This window comes from Pseudomassariella vexata (genome assembly GCF_002105095.1).
Source record: "Pseudomassariella vexata strain CBS 129021 chromosome Unknown BCR38scaffold_8, whole genome shotgun sequence".
Classification (NCBI taxonomy): domain Eukaryota; kingdom Fungi; phylum Ascomycota; class Sordariomycetes; order Amphisphaeriales; family Pseudomassariaceae; genus Pseudomassariella; species Pseudomassariella vexata.
This window is the reverse complement of record NW_024467963.1, coordinates 2349001-2360352: the sequence shown is the minus strand read 5'-3', so window position 1 is coordinate 2360352 and position 11352 is coordinate 2349001. Positions and strand designations below refer to the sequence as shown.

General features: G+C 47.3%; 2 protein-coding genes across 2 annotated transcripts; one reads left to right on the top strand and one right to left on the bottom strand.

Annotated features, from left to right (window-relative positions):
* Positions 1-407: 407 nt before the first annotated feature.
* On the bottom strand, positions 408-2831 carry BCR38DRAFT_345353 (exocyst complex subunit Sec15-like-domain-containing protein; the record flags this gene model as incomplete). Its single annotated transcript, XM_040856177.1, has 4 exons — positions 408-1127; positions 1178-1525; positions 1575-1706; positions 1767-2831. 4 exons carry the CDS (start codon positions 2829-2831, stop codon positions 408-410), a joined length of 2265 nt encoding a protein of 754 aa, XP_040715248.1.
* Positions 2832-7663: 4832 nt separating this feature from the next.
* On the top strand, positions 7664-10333 carry BCR38DRAFT_344366 (RNA recognition motif 2-domain-containing protein; the record flags this gene model as incomplete). The annotated part of the gene is made up of 11 exons (XM_040856096.1): positions 7664-8230; positions 8280-8453; positions 8508-8771; positions 8824-9372; positions 9423-9544; positions 9602-9632; positions 9685-9702; positions 9753-9825; positions 9877-9956; positions 10005-10119; positions 10176-10333. The coding sequence occupies 11 exons, from the start codon at positions 7664-7666 to the stop codon at positions 10331-10333; spliced, it is 2151 nt and encodes a 716-aa protein (XP_040715247.1).
* Between the last annotated feature and the right edge of the window lie 1019 nt (positions 10334-11352).

Sequence of the window (11352 nt, the reverse complement as noted above, 5' to 3'; positions counted from 1 at the left end):
GGCCTTTTCGGGACGTGGCAACTTTTCATTGTCGTTTTCTTGCGAGGGTTTGGTGTTGTAGGCAGGTTCAGGGTTTCCACATACTTGCCAGGTCGGCGTAAATACACCATAGCACAGCCTGTATGTTGTTTTCGTTGTTGCCCCTTGGCCGAGGACATTATTAGGTTTCCGAGTAAAAAATTAAATGCAATCGTACACCTGTGCATCTCAAGCTGAGAAACACTGTAGACCGTAATGTTTTTGTTCCAAATGGGTAACCAGAAAGTGTGTCTGCTAATCATTTGGTACCGAAGCGCAGACCTGATGAGAAATTGGCAAAGCGTTGGGCTGCCACACCAGGGCCAGAGATTTGTTGCGTGAGTCTGTTTACAACATTAGTTATTGGGATCCGGGATCCATAGGCCAATTTATAGGGTAACGTACTTTTCCAAGAGGATGGGCCCATTCATAGCATGCACCCGGCCATACTTCTTGTTCCTGGTCGAAATATCGAAGAACTCGTCCGTATTTTCGCTCTGCAAAAGCTGTATCGTTTGCTCCAGCTCATCCAGATTGCTTCTGAGCATGAATCCATTCTCGAGCCCGTCGACAAAGTCCGTTAAGTGCTGCACATCTTTGGCTAAGGCCGAAACGCCATTTGGGTTGATCTTCTTGACGTCATTGGACAGAGGCAGGGCGAGCACTTTGTTGGCGGCATGGGATAGCGCGTCGAAGTATATGAGCTCTTTGATCTCGCGGGGCAGGCCCAGCAGCGTCGAGTTCATGATGTTAGAGAGGTAGCGGGTGAGGGTCTGCATGTAGTTGCTTGGCTCAGAGGGCGTGTTGTAGGCCGTCCAGTCGTACTCGGCCGTCTCGACTAGGTCGTCAATCTTGGAGTTGACTAGCTCGAAGATGCGCTTTTCAGCTGTTTTCTTGTTCTCCCGGAATTGTTCGGTGGCTGCGAGGGTCAGAAGCCCGCCTGCAGAGGAAGATGAACGTGCGCGGATCAGCAGTTGTTCGAGTTCTTGGCATGCCGTCTCGAAGTGTTCCAGATTGATCAGGATCTGTACTATTTGACCCAGATACTGGGAGCTCAATCTTTCGACCAGAGATTTGCAGACTTTCTCTGTCAACAGTTCGTCGAGGGACTGGAACGGGAGTTAGCAATTTCCCCCATAAACTTGGCCGAAAACCATACTTTCCGCAGAGTCTCGTCAATCTTGGTCGGATGTTGAAAGTGGTCATCAGAAAAGAAGTAAAACTGGTTGAGGAAGTTGCGGATGTCGATGCAACATAGTGGATACATCTGGGAGAACGGCAGCACGCAAGGGAACTTGAGCTCGTTGATGTCCATGTCCTGTGAGAACCAACTGACGTTGACCACCTTCTCGTACTCTTCCTTGGAGTTGATGGCCATGGGCATGTAATCGTCAGTCGAGACTATCTCCTGGAAATCTTCGCTGAATCTTCGCTTGAGAAGCTCAGCGTATTTATCAAACAATTCGACCAAGAACTCGTCGAGTCTTGAAACTGAGTATCCCCATCCCTATTGAATGTTAGAAGATGCTTTGCCTAGATGGTTTCACCATTCTCACCTCCATAGTCTGGATGAACAGTGCAATCACCCCTTTTATTTTCAGCAATATTTCAGCATTGCTGACTTCGCCTAGGGCCTTGGTTGTCAAAGAGATAGCAGCAGAGCACATGGAGTCCCACAATTCCTCAACCTGCGGTTGTCAGTTAGCTTGCTCAAGGATCGAGGTCGCATTTTCATAGAATAGGCTCACGTCAACAGAAGAACGGAGCTGGGGGGCCCTCCTCATTGTGGCTTTCTCGATTATGGCAAACCCAGCGATACCTTCGAGAAGACTACTCAAGGATGTATCATCGTCAGTCGTGAGGCTGACCATGGTCGGAATCAGGAGCTCCTTTTGTTGTCTTCGGGTGGCAGCATAATCATTACGGAACTTTTCAGTTTGTCCGAGGGCATCATGGATATGTAGCGCTTCGAAAAGTGGTGTGAAGTCTACCTGGACCTCTTCGTTGTCAAGCACATCAAACTCTTCCTTCTCGTCAAAGACTAGTTCAATTGCCGAGTTGAGCTTGAAATGATTCAGAAATTCGTCCTTCTCAACCCGCTCTCTTTGTTTTGCCCGGCGCATTTCGGTGTGGTAAAAGGCAACTTCGCCTAGAAATTGAGACGTCTCTCTAATCCGGAAGAGCCAGGTATTAAGATCTGACATGACTGCCTCGGAGATGGTCTTCTGCGACGAGGGTATTGACTTCTGGATGAGGTCGGCCAGTTTATGCTGAGTCGCATACTTGTTCTGTAACGTCGGAATCAGGAACTCGTTCTGCATGTCGTCCAGCGACTTTAAGGCGCCGTAATACTTCTTCCTCCGGATCAGCTCGTGGGCATTGTTCACTGCATGCAATATCTTGAGCGACTCCTTCAGGGCATCCGAGACGTCTGATATGTTTTCGCGAACGGCTCTCGTGTTCACTAGTGCCTGCTTCTGCTCTGCGAGCTTCTCGGTGCTGGCCTGTATGGATTGATTGAGCTTCAAGATCTCGGTCGTCAAAGCAACCGTCCCTTCCCTGACATGTTGAAGTTGATTGACTGATCCCAGAAATTCCTCATGTTTCGTCAATCCTATCCTCTCGATCTCGACCTCTCGATCTTCTGCGTATTGGGACAGGTTCTGTGTGAGCATGGTAGCCCGCTTGGTGGCCGTGGCATCTTTGAGAACTGGGATCAAATGATCGAGAAAGTCAGCGTCGGATCCGGACAGAATAATTTGCTGAACCGCAGAGCCGTAGTCATCGTAGTTTTGCGCCCTTCGTGGTGCCATCTTTGCTCCGTGGGTTGGGTCGAGTCGGAGAAGCTCAAGCCTTATGAGATGGACAGGAAATCGGGGACGGTCTGGACAGCTTGGATAGCTGGCTAACGAAGTTTGCGCAGACTTTTCAGCAATGAATCATCGTATCAATCGCCAGTCGAACATGGACAAGTATTGTATGAGGTAGAAGCAAGTACCAAGATTAGTGAAGTACGTTTCAAGATGTCCTGCAAGGCTGATGTTGGATGTTTGAGTTGCAAGTGCCTCCACACTGCAACCCCATATAGACCCACTACAGGTAAACAGGGGGCTGCACGGTCATCCTGTCATGCTTGGTTCGTTCCAGCGGCCCGTGCGTTCGCATCCACGTTGATGCCGCCTCAAACTGGTAGAGTCGTAGTCATGTATTGTGGAAGTTGCCTCAGAACCTTATTATTTGGCACAGGATTTTACTCAACTGTCCACTCAACTGTTGTTAGAACCAAAAACGGAACGCCATACCTCCACGTCAAATGACATGACATCAAACTGTTCCTATTAATTCTCCAGGTCTCACAGAGCCTGGCATGTTTGAACCCTTGGGGTCAAGAATTCGATGCAACGAAGAGCTCTTCTGCATCCATGGATGTCACTGCAGTGTCAGCTCCGTGCTTGGTTCTTCGGCCCCCACTCAACCCTTGTTGAAAACTGCACGCTAATAGCCAGTGGACGCAAAGGCATGAGGTGCTTAAAGACACTCGGAATTGTTATGTACCCAAGTGGTCAGGAACATCGCTGGTTGTATGCTGTTCTGGGAGCTTGAGGGGCAAGACTTACCCATCACAGTTATTGCGAGCGTATGAAAATTTTAGTTTTCGATGGTAGACAGGCTTTCTTGGGGAATTCGATTCCCATCGTTGAGCGTTGCATCATCCATCAACAGGCACCTCTTGACAACCAAAACCTCAATAGCATAGAGTATTGTTGGGATGAGCCCTATGGTAAACATGTTTGCAATTACCTCATATACTTCTCCGTAACAAGCCCCATCATCACAGAGACTTACCTGAATGGCAATTCAATGTTGCTGTAATCGCTGAACAAACAATAATCCCGCCGGCAATGTGCAGTCATCCTGGTAGAGATAGATTGGTGTGTTGATGCTGAGGTTGTCACTCCAGAAATAGAGGCTGACCTGCATGGCGAGTGGCTAATAGCCAACCATAATAGTCTTGAGCTTGATGGTCAGTATCCCAATGTTGGTACCACAATCCTGATGAACTCTTAGATCAAAGAAACTTCAATACACTACAATTAGTCGTAGTTGACCAGCTGGTTCGATCTTGCATATCGATATTCATGTAAGTAGCTAAGAGAGTAACTAAGCCTAGATCCGACAGTATTAGGTTCCATCCAAATATGCTGCAACCCAGCTTTTATTTATATGCTGATGCTGGTTTGGCCTGGAATGTCTGAAACCACCCCTGTAGCCTGCCCCAGACACCTATAACATTATTATTATTATTAAATACGCCGTAGGCTCGAAGCCCCCGGTACCTCTACTAGTACTCCCGTATGTCAAACCGTGCCCTAATGGCTGGACTAACACCTATAACAAGATGTACATTTGTTCAGCCTTTTTAGGAGCAGTTACCATGATTATTCCCCCATGTGAAACTTGGTTTTCACCAAACAGGTGATCACGGGACCTTTTGTGTCTGTTCTGCCTCCTGGCAATGGCATGAAATCAATACACTCAACACCTGAAGACTCAACCACTTTATCCAAGCTTTTTAGCCATTTGTACGCCCCTCAATCCGCAAGCTCCTGCTTGTATTTGCATCCATAGAGAATTGTGACACTAGATAAGGGCAGCTTGGCATGTTGAATTCCTGATGACTTCAAATAATCTTTCCATTTTTGATGGCAACCAGAAACACCGTCTTCATTCAGAACCATTTATGAATTGGAGAAATGAACCGTCGAGATTTTAAGAACAGACTCTGTTGTAGAGGTCCCAGTAAAGATGTATGCTCAAGGTAGATTGTGTCGTAACTTTAGCAGCTGTTCTTGTCACGATTAAAACAGGCCAAAGCTCTCAAGGTTCCGATTAAGTAAGCAACAGTCATATAAAGCTGCGATGGCCGGAGTCCCAGCCGCTAGGAATTGTTGTGGTTCCTGCGTTGTTTGAAACTAGACTCGTATGAGTGAGCTGCTTGACCAAAGATAGAAGCATCCAATGATTTCACGATGCTTCTGATACAGATAGTTCCTTCCACTTACAGGTATGGGAGGCCTGATTGGAACAACTAGGGAATTTGTGTCCTGACCATGTAATGATACCTCAATCAGTAGAGCTACTAAGTCATTAAACGTCCTCATTTCCATATATCACACTCTCTTGACTCCAAGGCAGGTCAACATGAGAAGCTCTTGAACAAAGCTTTCGTCCAATATTCCTCACGTCTTGGTCATTTGACTGTATTTCGTGGGGCTTTGTTGTTCCAGTTTGATGTGTCGGTGGGGCTATATTGGCATTGTGCCTTCCCAGTCACAGTTGAGTGAATCACGAGTTCGGTCAGCAACCACGCTTCCCTTTTTGTCTTGTTAAGAGTTCTATCTGTGAATGATGAGGGACTTTCTAAAGTATGTTGATGCAAATAAATTTGTCATTTTTTATCTATTTGGAGGTATATGCCAGGTAATATTTATGCTTATGCTTTGGTGCCTTGTCCCAGTCCCTGGTGAGCGGGTTTCCACTCAATTGCCTGACAGAGCACCTTCCAAAGAAGTTGTAGGTCTGTCTGGCTGTAGCTTCCCGTATACTTAGCTTGGGGGACTTTGTGCGCACCAGATCTCAGTCCAAGCAAAAGAATTTTCACCTTGTTCTTTTTTTTTACTAACTTGCCTCTTCTCAACCTCAGGAAGATTCTCTCAACACCTCAATCCTCACCGTCGACCCTCACCCTCAAATTTTGTCCTTGGAGCCTTTGGACCTTGACAACATTCTCTTGAGGCTCCTGTAGTTGGCAACAACCTCTTAGCCTTTTCCCCGACATTGGCCACTCCGGCAGTGATTGGCAATGACATCCTAACTGTCCAGAACGACAGTCAACAAAGCAGGCTATATCTGGTCAACGGTTTTGATGTCAGCTATTCCCATCCTCATCCCAGACAGATCTCCGCATACTTAAATGAAATTGCGGCCCACAGGATGATTTTGCTTTTGCTGATCCAAATAATGCTCAGAATCATCAAGCACCATTCGAGTCACCCTCACTGGCATCATTGCCAGCAATACCCCTCGTCCGCAATTCTGAGGAAGCGTTCAACCTCTGAAAATTTACTCAACGGTCAGATCAACCAGTATTTGGTAAGCACTGAAAATTTTCTTGAATCACTACCTTTATCCTGGCTCTTGGTTCAAGGCCTCATCGCTTTGTCACTCAAGTTGATGTACGGGTGATCTTGCACATATGGTTGTTCAATGCCTCTATGCTAGAGATACCTGGCTTTCTGATATCCTGGATCACTTCAAAGGAGTCTGCCTTCACTCGTTAGTGAAGGGACCTTGCTGCTGGTCTAGATGACAGTGTTACCAAGGATTTCTGTCAGCATGTCCCACAGATATTGTCGGCAATGGTTTTTGACGGCATGTCTTACTCTCGTAAGCCGGGGTAGTTACGAAAATATTTTAACATTTATGCGAGTGCTTCAGCTATGGGTGGACAAGTGTCTTGTTGATCATGAAAGTTGCTGAACTGGAGGCTGATTCAAGAGCATTCGTTTTGATTTAACGAGTCCCACTCCAGGATGCTATGTGGCAACTGGTTCTAGCTCTTACCCCTTGGGGAGTCAATTACCTTCTTACAAGTTCAAAACCACTAGCCTGTGGTTGCTGTCAGAAGCGCAATTAATTCCCTGATTGGTTGGTGGATGGTTTCAGTTCCCCATTCAGAATGCATTTACCCCTGAATGCTCTCCGTGACTCTCATCAGATGATGACCCAAATTCACTTCACAATTTACGTTCAACATTATGCATCTCTTTCATTAACATCAAAAATCTAGGTCTATCTTCTTTCACTTGGTGTTTCTCCAACAACTCGTTTTGCCCAGTCTCCACCCTGGTACTCTTCAGCACAACTCGGTCAACCACTACGCAACAGATAAACCCTCTTAACCGTCATCTACACCTGACGAGCAACCAAATAAACAACCGGGCCTTTCAACTACCGTACAGTCATTGGCAAAAGTTGAAGCACCGACAGCACACAGAGTGTCAGAGATAACAGGGGCATTTCTATGATTCTATGACTCCAGAGTTATTGATCTGAAGAGCACTTCCAGGAGTTCAACACGAGGCTCTTCGGAATTCAAAATACACATCGATCTACTCCAAAGATTTCCCGCAAGTCTCAGAAACAAGCTATCACTCCTGCCTTAACATCTGAACACCGCTCCTTCCTCTTACAACAAGGTCAGATTTTGTCCAAGCTTCCTCTGTTCACAAAACAAATGTTTGGCTTCTCCTTCTAACAGAACAACAGCAAAGATTCTCTGCTTGCATCACCGAACGACGACCTTCCGCATCTCTGTCCCATTACAGGTTTCCTCCTATTCATTTCGTGGTGTGCCTTCCTCTTAAAACAAGGTCAGCTTTTGTCCCAAGCTTTCTCCAATTCACAAAATACATCTTTGACTTCTTTCCCTGATAAGACAACAGCAACAGTTCCCTGCTTGCACTACCCCAGGCCGATCTTCTGCATCTCTGTCACAACTTAGGCTTCTTCTTAACAAAAGGTCTTTGTTTGATATTGCCACCACATATCTTTCAAGTATCTGGGTTTGTCCTTCATGGCAAACATGGCCATACCTCAGAGTCGCGACGGGGCTTTCAACCCAGCTTCTCCTCGCTCATCCAGCGGAGCAGCAGATTCCTTCAAGGGTACCCCTGATACGCGCCTGACAGCATTCTCTCCAGAGGATGGCTCTGCCAAATCCGCGCGCATGCCCCATTCACTTGGTCGGGACGCTGGCCCCATCAAGTTCCCCGTGACTTCCCCAGCTTCTTTAGATCTTTCCAAATCCAAGTCATTCTACCGGACAAACCTCCACTTGGAAAAAGATCCCTTTGTCAGTTCCACGGGACTAGCAGCCAGATCAGCCCAGAAGTTATCACCTACTGCTTCTTGCTTCTCACCATTCACCTTATCTTCCATTGCCCGAGGATCAAGCACAGATATCAATGCTGGTATAAAGACAGAAGCTTCGAATTCATCATCAATGGCGGACCAGTCCTTGGAAAGCAGAGCGCTGAGCGCTTCTTTCGTTCACCCAACCCTGAGCACCGATGCTGGTCTTTCAAGATGCCTAGTCATCTCAATTCGCAGCCAGAAGGTGCAGACTGGCAACATCGAGTACTACTTCTCGGTAAGATTTGCAGCTAGTTTGTTCCATTCCCAAGCTAATTGAATAATAGAAACTGTCGCAAAATGGCCTCCAAATCCAAGGATCCAGATATATCCAAGTATGTGGTGACAAGGCCTATGCTCGATTTGGTAATATCCGAGATGCTTGCCTCTTCTCTCAGAACGTCCACCTGGGTGGTCAGGATTGGGAAATCACTTACATCACGCCTCGAGAATTCACTCAGGTAAGAGAATTTGACACTGCACCAGAAAGACGGACAACTAACAAGTTTCGTCAGATTGTTGATCCAACATCGGGTTTGATCACAGCACATGAAGGCCAACTCAACCTCGCGGTGTTCGCGCACCCATCACTGGAATCCATTGATTTGAATCAACTTCAGGGCTTCGTACAGGGAGTCCTCCAAGCTGAGGGTGACATGTTTGCCTTTAAGGCGCAGGCCAGTGGCGTAGAGGGCAGCTTGTTGAATGCTGTCATCGAGTACTGTGACAACGATATCTCCTTGCGGGTTGTTTCAAAGCTCAGTGGAACAGTGATTGATGTAAGTTGCTCAAATGCACTGCATGTGGTCGTTTTGCTGACAATATCACAAGGGAATCCAATTCTGCATGAGTCTTCATCGTCCCGATATCCCGACCATGTCGACCGTCGTCCACGATGGAATCGTCAGCCCAGCTCGAACAACGACATCTGGCTCAATGTCAGACTTGACCAATGATTTCCAGCGGCTGTCTTGTTCCAGGCCCGCATCTACTGCATCATCAATCCACAACGCTTTGGTCAGCACACCGACAAGAGCATACCACCCAGGCAACTTCCCGCTCCAGCAGTCTTATGGCATGATGCCGGTCGTGTACTCGGGAATGCCACTCACGCCGCCGTACATGATTGACCAGGTGCCAACTCGAAGCCATGGGATGTTCCCGGGCGGCAATTATTCCATTGTCACCCCCATGTACTCTCAGCCATCGCCGCTGATGAGCCCTGAGTACATGACACCTCGACAGTTCGCGTATCCTCGCCCTGATAGCCGCCGACAGAATGCTATGCGAGTCACCAGAGCCCCCTATTACAGCATACCCAGCCAGCACAACCATGTCGATGTTGACCGCATTCGCGAAGGGATCGATGTGCGAACGACCGTAGGTTTCGATAGTCAACCTGGAAACCAGCCAGCTGCTAACGAGTCTAGATTATGCTTCGTAACATTCCGAACAAGGTTGATCAAGCCATGCTGAAGAGAATCGTTGACGAATCAAGTTGGGGCAAGTACGACTTCATGTACCTCCGAATTGACTTTGCCAATGATTGCAAGTGAGTCGAATTTACAGAAATACCCACAAAAGATTCGATGCTGACAAACCATAATAGTGTCGGATACGCCTTCATCAATTTTGTTGACGTAAGTGTTCCTCATTCCTCCTGATCAACTCAAATCGCTAACGAGTCTGCAGCCCCTGGACATCATTGACGTAAGTCAAACGCTGAAATTACGCGGCAGCATACACTGACCCTTATCTAGTTCGTGAACGCCCGAGGCAACCAACGTTGGAATTGCTTCAAGAGCGACAAGGTTGCGGAGATCTCCTATGCTAGTATGTCTTCACCCATGGTTGAACTTGGCCTTGCAACTCACAGTTTTGTAGCGATCCAGGGAAAAGACTGCTTGGTTCAAAAGTTCCGCAACAGCTCAGTCATGCTAGAAGCGCCACACTACCGACCTAAGGTGAGTATCCCCTGATATGCTTTTGTACACAGGACTGATCACTTCTAGCTCTACTTCACTAGTAATGGGCCCAACCCTCAGTTCGCCGGAGAAGAAGAGCCTTTTCCCGAGCCCGACAACCAATCAAAGATGAAGCGAAGCTGCGAGAATGCAGAGCATGTCGGTGAGTACAAGCATCACATGCTCGGATCGAAGTCTTGCTCACTGGGCTCAAAACAGGTCTCTTCACCCCGAACGCAGGACAGCACTTCCGGGACGAGCAACGACGTCGACGCTCACAGTACGACCGTGGAACTAGGCTCGCGGCTCTGGAGGAGTATGACTATGACTCCTCCTTCCCCCCGCGTGGGCCACACCACCCCTACTCCCCACAATAACTCCTCTTCAGAGGAGTTACGAGCCAACTTATCAATCACGTCAATCACTTATCTGATAAGTTGAGCTCAGTTATCAACGGATGACTGCCCTTTTCATCATCCAGCTTAAATTTCACCATGGCCCTTTTTCGTTCTCTTTTTTGGACTTCATCGACGACACATCAGCCACTTTGCAGACGAGGCAGGGGCCGAAGAATCACCCTCAATAAATCGCCACTCGTTCGCCTCTTCGATGTCGTCTCCCATTTTTCCCATCCAGGCCAAGAATTGATATTTAAATCGCCTTGCTTGGCCATATAACGCCGTTTCGCAATCTCCAATGACAGCTCACAGAAGCGCATAGTTGACACGCCGTTTCTGATTTCCTTGTTTCCTTCCATTCCGATAGACTTGCAAAGCAGATTCAGCGTGTTTGATTTCTTCTCACCCTAATATCATAATATTACAGTTACCGTTTTGCGCCAGCGACAGATGCCTCAACATACACTGTCGCCTGTTTCAGACTTTACTGAGGCTCATCAGGAGTATCTATCCACTTGATTAATCTCTTTGACGCCAAAGTCAAAGTCTCAACCCTGGTAAGTGTCACTGCTCATAAGTATGAATCTGAACAGATAATAGCTCATCAAGTCTATATAGCCTTGCCCGCGGGCATCAGATTCGCCGACCGCACAAAGAATTACGCGGTGCAATACACGGAATCACGATGGTGACACTCTGAATTCAGTGGCAAAGACAACCATGGAAGTCGACTCAAGTTCGAGGTGAGAGGCAGGTTGATGCTGGGAAACAATATGGCATCAACCCTCACATGTATGTCACCGTCTACGAATTTGATGGTGATCCCTTTCCTCGTCCATCGATACTACCTGAAAATTATGGGACGATTCTCTACAACTTTAGTAGATCCTTCACTTAAGGGAGCTACACCACCACCCACTCCCCTGACATGAACAATAAGTGTCTGTCCTCATAAAATCGAGCTTCAGATGCTCTTGCGTCACCTTCGACCAATGTTT